This window comes from Hevea brasiliensis, chromosome 8 (assembly GCF_030052815.1).
Source record: "Hevea brasiliensis isolate MT/VB/25A 57/8 chromosome 8, ASM3005281v1, whole genome shotgun sequence".
In the NCBI taxonomy this organism is placed as follows: domain Eukaryota; kingdom Viridiplantae; phylum Streptophyta; class Magnoliopsida; order Malpighiales; family Euphorbiaceae; genus Hevea; species Hevea brasiliensis.
Window position 1 is genome coordinate 97,989,744 of NC_079500.1, and position 20,750 is coordinate 98,010,493.

General features: G+C 35.4%; 2 protein-coding genes and 3 pseudogenes across 2 annotated transcripts; 3 read left to right on the plus strand and 2 right to left on the minus strand.

The window, feature by feature from the left end:
- The first annotated feature begins 2,006 nt into the window (after positions 1–2,006).
- On the plus strand, positions 2,007–3,662 carry LOC110668644 (UDP-glycosyltransferase 76C2-like; annotated as a pseudogene).
- Positions 2,737–3,629, plus strand: LOC131182552 (UDP-glycosyltransferase 76B1-like; annotated as a pseudogene).
- A 5,041-nt stretch (positions 3,663–8,703) lies between the features above and the next one.
- Positions 8,704–11,294, plus strand: LOC110668651 (UDP-glycosyltransferase 76B1). Its single transcript, XM_021829976.2, has 2 exons — positions 8,704–9,199; positions 10,259–11,294. The coding sequence occupies exons 1-2, from the start codon at positions 8,704–8,706 to the stop codon at positions 11,152–11,154; spliced, it is 1,392 nt and encodes a 463-aa protein (XP_021685668.2). The 3' UTR covers positions 11,155–11,294.
- A 183-nt stretch (positions 11,295–11,477) lies between these two features.
- Positions 11,478–14,312, minus strand: LOC131182374 (7-deoxyloganetic acid glucosyltransferase-like; annotated as a pseudogene).
- Positions 14,313–17,928: 3,616 nt separating this feature from the next.
- On the minus strand, positions 17,929–19,458 carry LOC110634222 (uncharacterized). Its single transcript, XM_058150840.1, has one exon. It carries the CDS (start codon positions 19,456–19,458, stop codon positions 17,929–17,931), a length of 1,530 nt encoding a protein of 509 aa, XP_058006823.1.
- Positions 19,459–20,750: the final 1,292 nt, after the last annotated feature.

Consider the following 20,750-nt stretch of genomic DNA (forward strand, 5'->3'; position numbering starts at 1 on the left):
AGATAACACCATGCATCTCCATCCACAACTATTATCCTTCAGCATAAGACAAAAAGGCCTGTCTCAATTAAGGTTAGATGGTGTGCCTGGTTTCTTCAATTTGGACATAACATACAGCTACCTCATTTATGTTCCATTATTCTTATCTCTAACTCTTCAATTCAGCCAATTCTTGACCTCTTTGTTTCTTGGCATTTCTAGCTATATTGCCAATTTGCCATCCTAGTTGTTGGCAATGCTTAATTGTGTTTAGAAACGCATTTTTTCCTCTCATGTTTTTATAAATATGACTTTTTTCGCATAAATTTAAAATCAATGGTTAAGACTCCGTTTATTTTATGGAAAAAGATATTTTTTTAAAAATATTTTTTTTATATTTTTGACTGTTTAGGATATTAAAAAATAAATTAATAAAAAATATTTGTTTAGTTAAAAGAAAAATAAAATTATTTTTAAGAAAAAAAATTTTCATTTTGACATCCTTTCAAAAGAAAAAATTATTTTTTAAAATTTGATAATCTTATTAAAATATAAAAATATTTATATATGTATAATATAAATATATATTATTAATTTAATATTATAATTTAATAATAAAAAATATTTTTATAAAAAATAATTTTCATACATAAATTATTTTTTTTCGAAATAAATAGAGTTTGAGATAGTGTATGAGTCATTATTCTACCACCTACTTATTGAATAATTAAAGGTCTAACCGTTAAAAAAAAAAAAACCGGATTTGATTAGAACAATTTCTCAGATCAACACTTTAACAAAGTAATTAGGGATATAAAAATATAAATTTCATTAAACAAAAGAAATAACTATGCAACTATATATATATATATATATATATATATATATATATATATATATATATATATATATATATTATGATTGCACAAATGCTTAGAAATTGGCATATGCACTATTGAAATTGATGAGATTTTATTTTAATTTATGTGATATAAAAAATTTATGTATTTAATTAACTTAATTAATACTTATATTAATGAGTAATGTAAGAAATGTCATATATTTTATATTTTTTATTATAAATATAAACTTTTTATGTATTACACATACAAATAGATAAAAATGTAATCTTTTAAAGTTTATTCCAATTCTCTCCCTTTCTATTCTTTTTCTTCTCTCTCTAAAAACTCAACATGTAGCTTTTGATGTTTCAGACTTTCAGTGATGTGGTCTGGTCCCCTACACTACATTTGTCCTTAATTTTGGTCTGGTCATATCAATCATTTTATAAATTAAGAAATTCATAAAAAATAAAAACATTTCTTCATACAAAAATACGTTTTTTTTTTTTTTTTTTTTTCTGGAAACAAAAAAATTTACCTAAACATGATATGCTTATTAATTAAATCAGATAAGCCTGGATTTGAGACTCATGAACATGTCTGCTCACGTTATATTTGCACTTTAAAAATTTTTATCTACAATCTAATTTATTATAAATTCAAAAAATAAATATATAAAACCATATATTAATAGGTAAATTCTACCGTATATCTTATACTTTATGATAAATCATATTTAAAAAAAAAATTTACACTTTAAATAAACTATTTTTTTGCTTGAAACAACTTATTTCTTGGCAAGGCAAAAATTAACTCAAACCTACTTTATTACACCCTCTTGCATTTTTATCTCTCATTTTTAAAAAGTTATTTTGTCTAAAAGTATTTATCATTTTGAAAAGATTAACGTGTATTAATTAATTTTTTTAATTTATTCTTATTTTTACTAAATACAGTAACTATTTCTATAATCTTATAAAATCCATCTTATCATGTCCCTTTCTAATGAAATAAAGAGTAATTTAATAAAATTATAAAGTATTTTGTTATATTTTAAATGATTTAATTACTTCTTTAATTACCATGAAAAATTTTTAAGATAAAAGAAAAAGGACAGAAAAAGTATTGTGAATTTAACATATGAATATATTTGTATTTCATTTATTTTACATTTAAATTTGTTTTCTCTTATATCTGTAAGTTATGAACTATCCTCAGCAAACTGATTATACCGTTACAAAATCCACAATTGCCTGGTACAGGCTATACTGGTGTCCGCATGGTACATGAGAAGCAACAGGCTTGGAAGAACGCAGGAAACAAAGGAAAATAGAAGAAAAGAAAAGAAACATGGAGAACATTAGAGAGTCTCATGCAGCAAAGAAAGGGTATCAGAGTAATACTCTTTCCATTGCCCTTGCAAGGTCACATAAATCCTATGATTCAACTTGCCAATATCCTTTATTCTAAAGGCTTTTCCATCAGTGTCATCCACACTAATTTCAACTCTCTCAACTCATCAAAGTACCCTCACTTCACTTTTAATTCAATCCCAGATGGCTTATTGGAAAGTGAAGCCTCAACAGAAGATGCCATCCTACTTTCAATCCTCAATTTCAAATGTGCTGAGCCTTTCAGGAATTGCTTGGCTAAGTTGTTCTTAGATGTTTTGGAGGAGCCAATTGCTTGTTTAATCCCAGATGTTGTCTGCTGCTTCGCTAAACCTGTAGCTGAAGGCCTTGAGCTCCCAACAATTGTTCTGCGGACCACTAGTGTCTGCTCTTTTCCTGGATTTGCTGCCTTCCCACTCCTGCTGGATAATGGCGATCTCCCAATTCAAGTTGAATCAAATTAGTTTCTGATTACTGCTTTTATTGGAAAATTTTCTAAATTAAAGTAGAAAGTATGTATATTCATGGCATTTTCTCCTGTCCTAGCTTGTCGATTAGAGGAACCAGTGCAAGTGCTTCAACCATTAAAAGTGAAAGATATTCCTGAGATCAAAACGAGCAAACCAGAGGGTCTTCATGAATTAATAAACAGGATGGTTAAGCAAGCAAAGGCCTCTTCAGGGATAATATGGAACTCATTTGAAGAACTTGAGCAAGATGATGAGCTGACCACGTTGGGCAAGGACTTTCCTGTTCCAATATTCCCCATTGGTCCATTTCACCAGTACTTTCCAGCTTCTTCAAGTAGCTTACTAACCCAAGACCAAAGCTGCATTTCCTGGCTAGATACTCAAGTTCCTAATTCTGCACTCTACGTGAGCTTTGGGATTATTGCAGCTATAAATGAGGCTGAATTTCAGGAGATAGCTTGGGGGCTAGCCAATAGCAAGCAGCCCTTCTTGTGGGTGGTTCGACCTGGATTAGCCCTTGGCTCAGAATGGCTTGAACCATTGCCTGATGGGTTCTTGGAGATGATAAGAGGAAGAGGACGTATTGTCAAGTGGGCTCCCCAGCAGGAAGTACTAGCACGCCCTGCCATTGGAGGGTTTTGGACACACAATGGCTGGGATTCAACATTGGAAAGTTTATGTGAAGGGGTCCCTTTGATATGTCAGCCCAATTTCGGTGACCAAATGGTAAATGCAAGATAAGTGAGCAATGTTTGGAGAATTGGAATACATTTAGAGAAAAAACTGGAGAGAGGGAATATAGAAAGTGCAATAAAAGGCTAATGGTGGAGGCAGAAGGGCAGGAATTGAGAATGAGGACTCTAAATTTGAAGGATAAAGCGGATCTTTGTCTAAGGGAAAAGGGATCTTCCTGCCAAAATCTTGAGAATTTGATCAATTACATTTGATCATTAGCCTGCAAGGATGCAACTTATGTTCAATGATTTTTAGTAACAAATATGTTAGAATAAAAACTTTTGAAAAAAACTAGAAGGTGTAAAGAAATAACACAACACAAGAACAAAGTGAACTGATTTTTTTTTTTATTCAATAAATCAAAGGACCCACATACACAGACATAACAAAACAAGCTATAAATAGCCACACTCATATAACTGAACTCCTAGAAAACAGAACGACACTTAATAACAATCCCACAAAATGAGGATAACTAGTAACAGTTCCTGCAATCATGAGATTTATTACTAATCTCATCAAGACCACTTCCTACTAGCCGTTAGTGATTTGAATCACATTCCTAACACCCCCTCTTGATTCAAATTCTCCCATCCCAAGCTTGCTTCTTAAATAACTAAACTTGGAATATGGCAATACTTTGTGAAGATGTCCGCAACTGCTCATCCGAATTGCGAATTTCAAGCCGATTTCCTCCTTAGCTACTAGCTCCCTTATAAAATGGTGCTTTATTTCTATGTGCTTAGCTCGACCATGAAAGACGGATTTTTTGTCATAGCTATAGTGAGCCATCACATCAGTAAATCTCAGTTGCCCCCTCTTGCTTCATGCCAAGGTCAAGCAAAAGTTTTCTCATCCACACAGCTTCACATGCTGCTGCTCCTCCAGCTACATATTCTGCTTCGCACGATGATATGGCAACCGTAGGTTGCTTTTTTGACCTCCATGTGACTACTCGACCCAAGTGTAAAGCGTAACTCGTTGTACTCTTTCTATCAACTGATGAACCCGCCCAATCACTATCACAATAACCCTCCAATTTCAGAGATTTAGTTTGACAATACCAAATCCCCAAATCTAGAGTTCCTGCAACATACTTTAACACTCTCTTAGCTGTTCCATAATGGTGTTTTGTTGGTTTGTGCATAAATCTTGATACCAAACTCACAGCAAACATGATATCCGGTCTTGTATGCGTGAGATAAATCAAACCACCAACTAAACTTCTGAATCTCTGCGCATCAGCAGCTCCAGACCCATCTTCCTCCTGAAGTTTCTCATTCACATTCATGGGTGTCTCTACTGCTTTGCACCCGTTCAGATTGAATTTCTTCAAAAGATCCATTGCATACCTTTTTTGAACTATGAAAATCCCCTCCTTACTTTGCCTTACTTCCATTCCCAAAAAATAGTGTAACTCGCCCAGATCTATCATATCAAACTTCTGCATAATTTGACTTTTAAATTCCATAATTAAGGAGCTGTTAGTCCCCACATAAATCATATCATCAACATACAAACATACTAACAAAAAATCATACTTCCCACAGCTCTTAATATACATTGTTGGCTCATTTTCACTTCTTTTAAACCCACATTGTAGAAAGTATGTATTTATTTTCATGTACCACGCCCTAGGGGCTTGCTTAAGTCCATATAAGGCTTTCTTAAGTTTAAAGACCTTACCTGGACTTTCTTGATTAACAAACCCGTCAGGCTGGAATACATAAACTTCCTCACCTAGTTCTCCATTAAGAAAGGTAGACTTGACATCAAACTGGTAGACACAAAGCTTGAGATGCGCCGCTATTGATAATATTACTCGTATTGTTTCATATTTTGCCACAGGAGAGAAGGTTTCTTCAAAATCTATCCCTTTCCTTTGTGCGTAGCCCTTCACCACTAGCCTTGCCTTGTGCTTTATTAGAGTCCCATCTGGATTATATTTGGTTTTGAATACCCATTTCAGACCTATAGCTTTCTTATTCTTTGGTAGCTCAACCAAACTCCAGGTTTCGTTTTTCTCAATTGCTGACATTTCCTCCTCCATTGCTAGTCTCCACTTTGGCCTTTTTGCTGCTTCTTCATAAGAGGAGGGTTCGGCAACATAAAGAGCAAAAGTGCATGACTCATAAATCTCTCTAAGTGACCTTGTCTTCATAGGTGATGTCTCACTATCATCATCATCATTGTCTGTTTCTCCATTCGAGGAACCTGCAACATTGTTAGACAAATTTAGGCCAACGCTTGACCTGCTCACTGAGTTCGATCCAACTGGACTTGCAGCAGAATTTGATTCTGAAGTGGTCATGCTTCCAGTTTTCCTGCTATGTATTTCCTCACCATCGTTGATCTGAAACACAGGAGCTTTTCCTTCGTCTTCCCATTGCCAACAATCTTCCTCATTGAACACTGTGTTCCTGCTTATAATCACTTTACCAGTTGCTGGATTATAGACCCTATAAGCCTTAGTTTGTGAGCAATAACCAATAAAAATGCACTTAATTGATTTTTCTTCTAGCTTATGTCTTTCACGTGCATTAATCATTACGTACACAATGCACCCAAAAATTTTAAGATGCTCAACTGAAGGCTTTTTACCTGACCACGCCTCATAAGGAGTTTTGTTAAGAACATCTTTTGTTGGTGAAACATTGATCAAATAGATGGCAGTAGTCACCGCCTCCGCCCAAAATCTATTAGGTAGCCCCTTACCTTTCAGCATACTTCTCGCCATTTCAACAATTGTTCTGTTTTTCCTTTCCGCTACTCCGTTCTGCTCTGGAGTGTAAGGTGCAGTCAGCTCTTTGTGAATTCCGTGCTTCTCACAGTATTGATTAAATTCTTCAGAAGTGAACTCTCCTCCCCTGTCAGTACGCAAAGTCTTCAGGCTGCTTCCCTTCTGCTTTTCCAAAAGAGCCTTGAACTTAACGAAATACTCAAAGGCTTCTGATTTAAATTTGAGAAAATACACCCAGCTCATCCTACTATAATCATCGACAAACAGTAGGAAAAATTTACTGCCACCCAATGACTCAGTTCTCATGGGACCACACAAATCGGCATGTACAAGCTCCAACGGCTTAGTTGCTCTCCAAGATTGACCAACTGGGAATGGCCTTTTGCTTTGCTTCCCATATATGCATCCCTCACATACTACCCTGGTTGTTTCAATTCGTGGAAGACCACTAACCATCTCCTTTGAGCCAACAATCTCAATCCAGTTGTATTTAGGTGACCATATCGAAGATGCCAAAGTTGAGAGGCATTCTTAGACATAGTGACCATTGCATGACTTTCCAGTTCACTGAACACTAAGGGGAACATGCGATTTTCAGCCATATGTACTTTGGCCAAAACATGACCCGTTGCTTTCTCAGTAATAGTGCAGCATGTTTCATCAAAGAAAATAGTAAAACCACTAAGTAAAAGCTGTCCCACACTCAAGAGATTGTGGGCCAACTCTGGAGCATATAGAACATTAGAAATGAGTTTACTTTTCCCATAAATAGATTTTACCTCAACTATACCTTTCCCTTCTACTTGGACTTGCTTGTCATTTCCCAAACGAATCACCCTTCTTTCAGTTTCATCAAGCTCTCTAAACATCTCTTTCATCCCAGTCATGTGGTTAGAGCAACCACTATCTATGAACCATACAGCTTTTTCTTTCTTTCCATGCTCCATTAACGCCATGAACAGAAATTCTTCTTCTGTTGCTTCAGTTTCTTCAACAGCAAACTCTGCTTGACTAATTTTGCAGTCTCTTGCAAGATGACCTTGTTTGCCGCATGTGTAACATTTCCTCTGTTCCACCCAACCTCTGCCTCTGCCTCTTCCTCTTGAACCACCGCGTCCTCTTCCTCTACCGCTACTGTTGTTTCTCCCTTCATTTTGAGTAGAATCTCTCACGGCAAAAGCTTTTTCTTCACTTTTCTCTTGTGATCTGTTCAATCGATCCTCATGTGCCTGCAGTGACCCCATGAGTTCATCCACAGAGTAGATTGACAGATCCTTTGACTCCTCAATTGCTGCAACTACGTGATCAAATCTTGGAGTGAGACTTCTCAAGATCTTTGCAACGACAGTCCCATCCATGATCTCTTCTCCGTATGACTTCATGTGATTAACAACTGCTCTTGTTCTCGATAAAAATTCCTGAATCGATTCACCGGATTGCATTGACAGTGTCTCAAACTCCCTTCTCAACGACTGGAGTTTGACCGTAATAACTTTGGATGAACCCTGAAATTCAGTTTTCAGGATCTTCCACGCTTCCATTGAACTTTCATCGCTGAAATTCTTGAAAAACACTTTCATGAAGTCCTTTTGAATGAAAAAAAGTGCTTTTGCATCTTTCTTTCTATTCTCCCTCAATTTTGCTTCATCATCAGTCTCACTATACCCATCTTCAACCACCTCCCAAAGCTCCTGAGACTTGAAAAGTGTCCTCATCTTGATCCTCCAGAAATCGAAATTCTCACCCTTGAAGACTGGAATCATAGACTGCAATGAGTTGGATCCTGATGAGGCCATTGCTGTTCAAGCCAGAAAGAAGAACCTGGCTCTGATACCAAAATGTTAGAATAAAAACTTTTGAAAAAAACTAGAAGGTGTAAAGAAATAACACAACACAAGAACAAAGTGAACTGATTTTTTTTTATTCAATAAATCAAAGGACCCACATACACAGACATAACAAAACAAGCTATAAATAGCCACACTCATATAACTGAACTCCTAGAAAACAGAACGACACTTAATAACAATCCCACAAAATGAGGATAACTAGTAACAGTTCCTGCAATCATGAGATTTATTACTAATCTCATCAAGACCACTTCCTACTAGCCGTTAGTGATTTGAATCACATTCCTAAAAAAATATTTGTTTATGCAATTAAGCTTTTGTTTAAGTTCAATTTTTTCATAAATATGTGCACTCAATGCGCTTAGAAGAATAAAAAAAAAACTATATATTATTTTATTATGATTTGTAACATGAATAAAAATTTTTTCTATTGGCTCTAAGTCAAATATAAAAGTCTAACTTAATCAATAAGCTTGGTACTAGGACTATGAGGTTTAGAATTCAAATTTGAGCTAATAATAATAAAAAAAAAAATAAAAATCCAACTTAAAAAACTCAGTTTAATTATTAAATAATATTGTTTGATTTTACTTTGGTCTATCATTTACACCAAGTAGTGAAATGGCCTAGTGATAAGGAATCTTGTATCCTTATATAAAGTATGGAGTTGAGAAGTATGCAAAGTATAGCAGCCATATGGAGAACGTAAGAGAGTCTCATAGGCAACAAAGGAAGGGCTGCACTCTGTTACTCTTTCCACTGCCACTACAAGGCCACATAAACCCTATGCTTTGGCTTGCCAACATACTCTACTCTAAAGGTTTCTCCATCATCATAATCCATACCAAATTCAACTCTCCAAATCCTTCCAAATACCCTCATTTCACCTTCCATTCCATCCCCGATGGCTTGCTCGAAGGCGAGGCTTCCACAGCTGATGTTGTGGATTTAGTTACACTCCTCAATGTTAAATGTATCAGATCATTTCGTGATAGTTTGGTTAAATTGTTGTTGGAAGTTAAGGAGGAGCCTATTGCTTGCTTGATCACAGATGCTGACTGGTACTTCACTCAAGCTGTTGCTGATAGTTTGAAGCTCCCAAGGCTCGTGTTACGCACCAGCAACATTTCTTTCTTCCTTGTTTTTGGTGCTTTGCCACTTCTGCTGGAAAAGGGTTATATCCCCATCAAAGGTTTGTGCATATATAATACTTCTCAAGTTTCAGGATCATCAATATGATATTATCATAAGATGCATGATTTTCAGTATGATCTTTAGTTTGCAGATTACTTTTGTAACCAGCAATATATTGATGCGATAAACTGAGCAAGAATTGAAAATGATTTAATTTGTTTGATTCCTGTTTGCGTGTGCTACCACCTTAATTCCTTCACCAAAAAAAAAAAAAACCAATCAAATGCTACTCTTGTACGATTCTTCAATTCTTGTTTTTAATCTGGTGTGAGGCACTGAAAAGTTTCAATTGAGAAAATACAGTTGGAAAAGAAGGTAAGGAAATGGAGATGGTGACCCTTCTGGATTTAGTGAAAGTCATTTTCTGTGATGTGGTTGAATATAACGGTGATGATAATAACATATCCTTATGTAAACCCTAGTTTTTTTGTGTTGTTATTCAATAATGTATTAATAATACTTTAAGTCATTGTTTGTCTTGGATGTAAATGGGATGAAATGTATTAATTGGTGTAATTTGACCCATTATTAGAGATTGGTTTTGATATATGAAAAAGATGGTTTTTTTTTTAATAGATAGAACACACGCACGCACTAGTTAGTAACAGAATGGATTGCTATTAAAACCATGATAATTTTAACAGAGTCCTTATTTCTATATAACCCGTGCACACATTCGATATGAGATTCGGAAAGACTAGCACTAGGCACGCTCAACTCACTTGTGGACTTTAACCATGACTATACTGAGACTCTTAGCTCTTATTTTATTTTCACTTAGATGTCTTTTTTTTTTGTCAATAAATGTTTCACTACATTGATTATTAGAAAATAACACTGCAGACCCATGTATAATTTTGAATGCTTGAGCACCAAGAAATTAAATTAAAGCTAACTTGATATAATTTTTGAGTGTCCTAGAGATGATTTATTGCAATTCATGAAGGAATCTCTACTTTAATCAAAATATGCTCAATTCTTATTAATTATCTCTCTAATGGTTTCTGCCGCCTCTTTCAATTCACCTCCTTGTCTCTTGCATTTTTTCCCCACTTAGATTCCCAACTAGAAGAGCCAGTGGTTGAGCTTCCACCACTGAAAGTGAAAGATCTTCCAGAAATCAAAACAAGGAATGTGGAGGATTTTTATCATTTGGTAGCTGGATTAGTGAACGAAAGCAAGGCCTCTTCAGGACTGATTTGGAATTCTTTTGAAGACCTTGAGCGAGATGCACTGAGTAAACTATACCAGGACTTTCCCATTCCAATCTTTACAATAGGTCCATTTTACAAGTACTTTTCAGGCACTTCAAGCAGCTCACTAACAGAAGACCAAAGTTGCATTTCTTGGCTGGACAAAAAAGCTCCAAATTCTGTAATCTATGTGAGCTTTGGAAGCATTGCAGAAATAAATGAGGCTGAATTTCTGGAGATAGCTTGGGGGCTAGCCAATAGTAATCAACCCTTCTTGTGGGTGGTTCGACCTAGATTAGTCCGTGGCTCAGAATGGATTGAACCATTGCCTGATGGGTTCCAGGAGAGGCTAGGTGGAATAGGGCATATTGTCAAATGGGCACCTCAGAAGGAAGTACAAGCACATCCCGCCATTGGAGGGTTTTGGACACATAATGGATGGAATTCAACATTGGAGAGTATATGTGAGGGAGTTCCTATGATTTGTCACCCTATATCTGGAGACCAAAAGGTAAATGCAAGGTATGTGACAGATATTTGGAGAATTGGGTTGCATTTAGAGAAAAAACTAGAACGAGGGGAGATAGAGAGGGCTGTTAAAAGACTAATAGTAGAAGCAGACGGACAGGAAATGAGGAAGAGAATAATGTCTTTGAAGGAGAAGGTGGAGATTTGCCTGAAACAAGGAGGTTCTTCATATGATTCTCTAGAGAGATTGACAGATTACATTCTCTTATTGCAGCCTTTGCGTTCTCATTGAGCGTGCTTTTGATATCGTGCCCTTAAGAAATAAGGGTATGTATATTAGGTACTGCCTAATAATTAATTATGTAATAAAATGAGTAATGAAGTGTAGTATAACTATTATTTGATTATAAAATAAAAATACAAGTAATGTCATGGTAGCTTTTACTTTAATATTTAATTTATTTATTATGATAATAATAAGAGAGTGACAATAACTATAGTGATTAGTAATCAAGGGATATGATATAATCACAATTCACAATTCTTATATTTGATCATGTCCTATAATTTGGCAGGGAAAAAAATTATGTAATTATAAGAATCTGAAAGCTGAAAGTGGCCGGCTACCGCGGCCAAGCTTTTATTAATCATATAATTGTCACTAAACACCAAGAAAGTGGAGCATTATCATATATCAAAATGACTGATTAATAAAAATAATTAAGATAAAGGAAAGCTCCACACTTTAGATCAGGAAGCTCTCTGTCGATTATCATTTGCTTGCAAACTTATCTGCCTTATATCTTCAATCAAACGATTCAGATTGCAAGAAGAGGCCCCGCCTTCACTCACACTTTTCCTTGCCAACTCTGCCATCCTAGCCGTTGATCTCACAAACTCATCCCTCCTATCCACCATCAGATCATTTACCATCTTCTCCACAACCCCTCTATCACACACATCCTTCATGTCCAGTCCTAGCTTCCAAACCTCACTCACAAACCGGCTATTCACTTGCTGGTCTGCAAAATAAGACCAGCAAATCATGGGCACCCCTGCCACTATACTCTCCAAGGTGGAGTTCCATCCACTATGTTTCAGAAACCCACCGATTGCCTTATGCGCCAGAACCTCTTCCTGCGGTGCCCATTTGACAATGTATCCTCTTTGCTTGGGACCTTACTCAAGCTCCTCAGGAAAATTTTCAGCATCACCATCCTTAGTAGTAACAGAGTCAGGCCTTATTACCCACAAGAATCGCTTCTTACTATTAACAATTCCACTCCAAAATTCCATGAGCTGCTCTCTTGTCAATACCGCAACGCTCCCAAAGCTAATGTAGATCACAGATTGTGAAGGTTGAGTATCCAGCCAAGTAATGCAGCTCCTGTCCACTTTCCGGAGACTATTTGAGGATTGATATGATTCTTGCATCTTTACGTTTATAAGTTTGGTCTTCAAGAGCTCGTGGAGGGGTCCAATGGTGTAGGTTTTGGGGCAGTGATTGCGGATTTGGGATAGTATTGGCGCTTCCAGGTCTTCGAAGGTGTTGAGGATGAGGGCTTGTGCTTGGGGGGTTTGCCGTGTATCGTTCATCATCATTAGGAGATGGGGTCCGTCAAGTCGCTAACTCGGCAGAAACTTGGAAGATCTCGGCACCGGAGAAAGGTCTCCATGCCTGGCAGTTTTGTTATGATTCTGTCCATGTCTTCTTTTCCTTCGATTTCAACAAACACTCAATCAGTAATACAATTTAATCAGAATTAATTATCAAACTCAAAAGCTAAGTAGACAGAAATTTCAAGAATCAGGAGTCAGGACACAAGAAAAATACAAGTTCAAACTCAAACTTTACCTCTGGCAGAGATGCAACAATAGAGATATATACACAGTTATACATTTGATGGGAAGTTCGCAAGCTTCAATCATATCAGGAACACAAAAGTAAGTCCAGAAACAAGAAGCACTAACGGTACGGACACGAATAATTGGAATTCCAAGCTCAATTGCAAGATCAAGTTGAAATCCCCCATCTCCAATGATGCAGTTAATCGGTGGCCTAGTTTCAACCAGCAGTTGTTTGAAAATTGGCTTACTGTTCAATTGCAATGATTCAAGCACATCTATTAAACTCGTACGTGGGTGATCTACAGGCAAGCAGTCAGGCATAGTTGTGAAATGGAATCCTGGATACTTGGCAAAACGGGCCTTAACATCTGTGAAACGGGTTATTAGGCGTTCATGGTTATACTCCGTATTTAGGAAGGTAATGTTGAGACCGGCAAGGCTTAAAAGCTCGGCTAGCTTGAGCATAGAGCTAACATGGCCCTGGGCAGGGAAAGGATAGATTAATACATGAGGAGTAATAGCAGGAGGAGGAGTAGGAGGCGGAACCATTTTTGCCTTTTGGAGATTATTTCTTAACTGAACTGCATAAGAAGTCCAAGATTTTTTTCTTCAAGTAAAAATCTAAAATAGACCATCCCAAAAAACCCATCCTATGGCTTAAGATTTTAAGTGAAAATAGTACATAATACAGATACAAAGACCACCACTACAAGACATCAGCAAATTACAACCAACAGTGCCCATGAGATGGACCACCTAACACACCACTTGACACCAATAATAGAAACATACCAAGACCATAACCCTTCCTCAAAACTACTAAGTTCAGCTAAAGAGAAGGCAAAAACAAAATACAAGTAACAGAAAATTTTAGCCAACAAACAAGTAGCAAACAGGTTGGGGAATGGGCAGGACGTCCTTCATGAAATCCTTACCTCTTAAACCTCAACCAGCTGATCTTCGTAGCATAACATCATGAGAATAACCTTCACAGCAGCAGAACCACTGGAAACTAAGATTAAAACCAAGCCACAAAATCATTCCCTAAAAGATTACATTCTCCAAACACATGTTTAAGAGAGAAATTTGGAAAGGATATCAGGGTGTCAATATGGCGTTGAAAGCATGCTGTAACTTCCATGGCCTACAATCATTAGTTGAATTTATCCAAGAAATAGTATTGGAGGAGTCTGAGTCATAATAATACCATCAAAACTAGAATTTTGGATAGAAACTGAATGCTGTAGAGCCTTTTGGATGGCCAATCCTTCAACAACGTTAGAATCATAAATTACACATGGGCAGAGAAGATGCACAAGATATGTCCAAGATGATTACGAAGGACCAGGCTCAGGCTTCCCAAAAGCCGATGCATAAATATGATAAATATGAGTTCGGATAAGCTTGATTTGTATTTTCAAATATAATAAATATGAGTTTGTCTGAACATGTAAAAATTTCTACCACTGACCACTTTCACTAGACTGAAGCGTAGTTTTCAAATTCGCTCACCTCATTGATACTGCAATTTGAGTCGTATGTTCCAATTCGTGGAATATTTGAGTCTCAAAATGCCAAGAGACGCTATCTAAGTCGCTAAAATTGAAATTATGGCAAGAAAATAAAATAAGAAAAGAATAAGAATAAAAAAAATAAACATGGATGAAGAAAGCAGCAGCAATATGCAGGAGAATAAGAAGTAGCAAAAGAAGTTACGCAAGAAAAAGAAGGGGAAATAGAAACTGTGCGCTGATGCAAGAAGAATAAGAAGAACGGGAAACCATAAGTACACAGAGTGATTATTATTAAGTATATTTGGTGCACATGTTTTTTTTTTTTAAATATATAAATTACATTTTTAGGTAGTAATATATTTTTGGTAGAAATCACCCGCTATCCAAAGTTTACTCGTCTGACTAATCTGGATTCGCATCTGGTAGGCCCATAAAGTGGGGCAAAATGCTCCCTTCCAAGTTTTAAAGGTGCTTCATACTCATTTTTTGTTTCTAATGACTCATTTTTTGAGACAAAAAATATTAGTCTCCAAATATATAATTATTTGTGTTGTACACCGTGGAAGTGTGTAAACTGCAAAGAAATAAAGTAAACGTACAAAACCAATATTTACGTAGTTCACCCTCTTAATATAGGGCTACATCCACGGGTATCCCATTTTCCACTATCAACAATAATAAATCATCATTACAAGTTTATAGCTATACTACCCATCAACCCAATCACACCGAAGAGAACCCATACAACATCAAACTGCTCATGGCAAATATATTAGTTAGTCCCTCTTAGTTTCCTCTAGATATAACCCAATATATTTACTATTACAACACTACACTAAAAAGGATGTTTTCAACCATATGGTCTCACCAATGGATAAGAATCTATTTCTCTTGAATTCTATGTCCTTACTCCATTTTAGGCCAAAGCCTCTCTCCACTGCAATGGGCAAGTGCCCCTCATCAATAGGCAGAGCCAAATCCTCAGCAATTGACAAAGCTCCTCTCTACAATGGGTGACAGCTTCACTCCATGGGGTGAAAGCCACTCTCTTCAATGGGCAAAAACCACTCTCTTCAATGGGCAAAAGCCAAATAACCATTTCCATCATTCTCCTATTTATAGTGTTAATTCCCTCAATCCTTATCTGATTAGAGTCCTACTCAATTTAGGAATAACACTAAAATAAGAGTTCTACTCATTATAGGAAATATTTCTCCATCCTATTGAGGAATATTTCTCCCACTCAAATTAGGAAAATATCTCTCTCCAAATCCCATTAGGATTTTGAGTCATAAGTCTAACAATTTGTTTCTAATAATTAATTTTTTGAGGCAAAACTTATTAGTCTCTAAATGTTATATTATTTGTTTTTAATAATTAATTTTTTGACGTAAAACTTATTAGCCTCTAAATATTGTATTATTTATTTCTAATTCATTTAGATTAACATTATTTCTATAAGAAGATTTAAGTTTCTTTTTTCCAATAAAAAATTCCCTTCTTCATATATATATATATATATATATGTTGTTGTCCCAAAATAGTCCAAGAGGGGGGTGAATTAGACTTAAATAATTTTTCGGTCCTTGCTTATAGCCTAATGAAAAATTATGGCTTTGTTCAACTAGGTGCTCATTTATATATAGTGAAAGTGATATGTGTTTCAAGAATGTGTCCCTAAATTGCAATTCAAGCTTTAATTAATATTTATAGCAATTTTTGACATAACATGCATCACAAAATATTCAACTAATTTCTCAACCTACTCAATATATCTTCAAATGTATCAACTCAATCTATTCAATCAACATTCAATATCATGCATAGAAATTAAATTACACAAAAGTAAAGAGATTAAGATTAGAGAAGTCAAACACAATGATTTTTATAGTGGTTCGACTTAACTAGCCTACATCCACTCTCTCAAAGAATCCTCTTTGAGTCTTCTCTCCACTATTTGCTCTTTTAAAGGCAAGAGACCAAAAGCCTTTTACAAATTCTTCAATACTAAGCTTTTACCAAGGTAGCTTGAACCCTTAACAAGTGCTATCTTAAGCATTCGCACTCACAAGCTTCAATAGGTGCTTGTACAACCTCTCTTAAATGCAATTTAATGTTTTAACACTCATTCTCACTCAATACAAATCAAACTATAAAGAAGAGATGAGTTAATTTGCCAATGGTAGCTCACACACTTTAAAGCTCTTGAATGAAAGCAATAAGTGAAAAATCAAGATTGGAGTGCAATTGTAAGCTTTCATCAAGTGTAAAATAAAGTAAAGAAAGTGTATTTATAGTCCCAAATCATTTTAAACTGTTTAAAACCTTTTTGGAATGTTATACAATCTGTTCTAGGCAAAATAGCTGTTATTTTGTCTTTTTGTACGAAGTAGAGCAACTCTGATCATTTAGCAAACTAATGAAATTTTTGGCGACAGTAGTAAACTAGTTAGCAAACTATAATTTTAGCAAACACATTAGCAAACTAATATTTTAGCAAACAAGTTAGCAAACTAATTTACCAGATGCTTGTTTCAAATTGTAATATTTAAAAATCTAATTTAGACCTTAAGAAAAAAATATATTTCAATAGCAATATCCAAGTTCATGATGAGAGAAAATTTTATAAAGTAATTGAAAGAAAAATTAATTTTGAGCTCAATTTGACTAAAACTTTCATCTATTCTTTTTATACAAGTCCTAAGACTCAATTCCTAAGTCTATGACTTTCATACCTTTACTTCGAGTCTTAGCTTTCATAATCTTGTTCTTTTTCAACTTGGATTCATCTTTGAGATGCCTGTGAGTGCCCTTCTTCCTTAGATGTAACCTCAAAGATTTTTCATAAATAAGAGAAAAAATCTATACATCACCTAAAATTGAGTTAGATAGATTTTAGTTGAGTTTTGTTATCATCAAAATTAATGTTCATTTTGAGCTACACGGGGTCAACAATCCTCCCCTTTTTGATTAGGACAAAACTCAATTGAATCATCAATCAAGAATAAATAAAAGTGTGCATAAGTTTATGTATAACCAAGCATGTTAGTATGCGGGAATTGCTCCCCTTAAATGTATGCACACAAGTTAAAAAGTAAAAATATTAATAGCTATACAAAACTCCCCCTAAATTTATCCACAATTTCAATATGCAAAATGTTAAACTTAATAGTTTGCACACATAAGCCACAATAGTTTGCATACATACTTTTAGATCATAAGCATACATCTATTTTCAAAATATAAACACACATTCATTCTCCAAAATAAAAGAACAGAAAGCACATATCCATTCTCCCCTTTTTTGTCATCATCCAAAAAGGAAACAGGAGATATTAATCTAAAAAGAACCAAGTAAGCACAAATTGAAAAATAGTAAGGTAAACAGTAGCAAATTGAAAAACCATTCAACAACAGTAGTAAACATATTAGTTAACTAAAAAAGTAGATCATTTTCTAAACATTAAGTCTTTTGCTCCTTCGAGTAGCTTTGGAAGGCACTATCTTCTTCTTGGAGTGTTTGGCAGTAGGTGGCTGAGAAACTTGGTCAGCCAAAGAATCATGCTCCTGTGATTCATCCTCATCAGATGGGCTTTGAAGAGCAGCAGCCAGAGTCTGATATGGATTGCACACTGTAGACTTAACTTTTTTTCTTGCTCTTCTTAGCCTAAGTAGACTTAACTTTTTTTCTTGCTCTTCTTAGCCTAAGAAGCTTCAGCTGCAGAAGGTTTAGGTGGAACACTCTCCTGCTGATCCTTTAGAGAATCTTCCTTATTCTGTGTGGACTCAACCACAGGTTCTACAATTTGTTCACTCTCAAGTTCAACAGTAGGCTCAACTACAGGTTCTACAACCTGTTCACTATCATGCTCAACAACAGGTTCAACTGCAGGTTTTGTAACCTGTTCACTTTCATATTCTACAGCAGCAGTAGACTCACTAAGTCCAGTGCCTCCACACTCAACATTACCATGATCAAATGCACTACCATCATGACGAGAAGGATTATCTGCATGTGCATCAGTCTCAACTCTGGTTGCAAAATCAGTTCCCTGTGCCTGGTTAAGATCTGCAATCTGTTTCTTTAACTCCTCATTTTGAGTAAGTAAATGACTTACTTTGTAATCAACAATATCCACAAATTGTCTCAGAAGTTCAATAGACTGATTTGATGTACTGAATTTTTCATTAATAAATGTTCTTGGCCCTTGAAGCTCACTCATAATCTCACTTTTGGAATCTGAATCAACTTTAGCTTTAGAAGATCCACCTTTTTCAAAACGTTTCTTTCTGCCATCAGTATGAGAATGACTTTCTCTAAGCACAATTAAATTTGCCCTAGAACTCTTCTTAGAGACATTTATATCCAATTCTCTAAACAAGGCGGTTAAGAGGTGTGCATAGGGTAATTTACCAATCCCATAAGCTTTACACATATTCTTGAAAATCAGATAGGCCAAATTCATTCTCACTTTATTAACAATATGCCACATGATGCACATATCCAAATAGCTCAAATATCCATAGCTACCAGATTTAGGACAAAATATATAATTCACCATATTGTGAATAATCTTAATGTGTTGAAGGGCTTTAGTGCTAGTGGATTTTTCACTAGTGGCAGTGTTGGCAGGAAAAACTTCACTTTCAAATTCAGTAAAATTAAAACCTGGAACTCTAGCAACATCACTATGAGCAGAGATTCTATTTCCATCATTCGGCAATTTTAAGGCTTTAGCAATCAACTCAACAGAAACCTCATAGGCTCTGTCATTCAAAGAAACCTTAAATCTGTCTTCTTCATCGATAATTTTTAAAGTTCTATAAAATTCTTGGACTAGTCTAGGATAATAAACATCAGTGCATTCACACACAGTCAGCCATTCTTGAAATTCAAAGAGTTCCCTAAATTGAAAATCAACCTGATCAAAATTGTCCCATTTTATGAACTTACAGTCTAGAAGCGCTTTGTCAACAAGAGAGCCTAATGGTTTTGAAGCACCCTTTTCATGCTGAATGTCAATCCCATGCACTTTCCTTCCCCTTTTCTTTTCTGGTGCCATCACCGCAGGTTCGACTTCCTCAGATGGGTCAGAGGATACACTATTGGACTCAGTTACTGGTGTTTTCATCTTTTCTTTCAATTTCTTCTTTAAGGCAGCAACATGGAGTTCTTCAGATGAAGAAGAGGACGGTGAGGCTGCTGCTGGGGTTTTTCTTTTGGTGCGAGCCATGAATGGCGAATTAGAAGTAGCGAGGTGTCGGGAAAAATGGGTTCCAACGCAATGAGAAATGAGTGAGAAATTAGAGAGTGAGAGAGGCGCTCGAAGTAGATGGGTCGGTATAATGAAGAAAGATTTGATAAAAAAAATGGGTAAGATTGGTACCGAGAACCGATAAGAAGGTGAGAGAGGAGTCGGGTATGGGGAGAAAAAGAAGAAAAAAAAAAGTAACTGAAGGGCTGAGGTTTCGTATAGCAGCGGATGAAAAATTGATTTTTCTTGAGTCTCGCGCTTTCCCTCTTCTAGTTTACTTTATTTGAATTTTATTTTTATTTTAATGTATATATATATATATATATATATATATATAACGAAAATGAGTAAGTACATTGATTAGCGCGAAGAAAGTTCAAAGCACAGACACTTTTTGGGCTTAAAATTTGAACAGTACACGATACAACAAACTAATTTTAGGCACGCAACAGTAGCATACAACTTAGTAAACTAATTTTCAAGATTACAAAAATAAGTTAGCTACTATTATATAGAGTTTTCTTAGCAAATTAATATCACAGTAAATTACTCACACATTAGATAATATGCAAATATATTGAATCTATATGAATTGAATTTCAAGCAAGTGGTTCACTCATGCCAATTTCCCTTCTAATTTTGTAAAAAGTTTTCTCATTGAGTGGTTTTGTAAAAATATCTATAAGTTGATTTTCAGAAGCAACAAATTCAATTTTGATATCTCCATTTTGAACATGATCTTTAATAAAATGATGTCTGATCTCAATATGTTTTGTTCTTAAATGTTGGACTGGATTTTTGATCAAGTTTATGGCACTTGTGTTGTCACACCTAATTGGAACAAGATTATATTTTAAACCAAAACCTTCCAATTGTTGTTTCATCCATAAAATTTGAGCAATGCAACTACCAGCAGCTATATATTCAACCTCAGCTGTAGACAGAGCCACTGAAGTTTGTTTCTTACTGTGCCAAGAAACTAGTACAAAACTAAGAAATTGACAAGTACCTGAAGTACTTTTTCTATCCAATTTACTTCAAGCAAAATCTGAATCACTATAACCAATAAGATCGAATGATTCACATTTTGGATATCATAAACCAATTGAGTGTGTGCCAATGAGGTATTTAAAGATTCTTTTAACTGCACTTAGATGGGATTCTTTTGGACATGATTGAAATCTTGCACACAAGCAAACACTAAAATGTATGTCTAGTCTAGATGCAGTAAGATACAAAAAAGAGCCAATCGTACCTCTATAAAGTTTTGT

Excerpts from the sequence above, each read along its gene's own strand:
- LOC110634222 (XM_058150840.1), bottom strand. The coding sequence starts at position 19,458 with ATGGCTCGCACCAAAAGAAAAACCCCAGCAGCAGCCTCACCGTCCTCT.
- LOC110668651 (XM_021829976.2), top strand. The coding sequence starts at position 8,704 with ATGGAGAACGTAAGAGAGTCTCATAGGCAACAAAGGAAGGGCTGCACT. Across the intron at positions 9,200-10,258 it reads GGGTTATATCCCCATCAAAG|ATTCCCAACTAGAAGAGCCA; the intron begins GTTTGTGCATAT and ends TTCCCCACTTAG.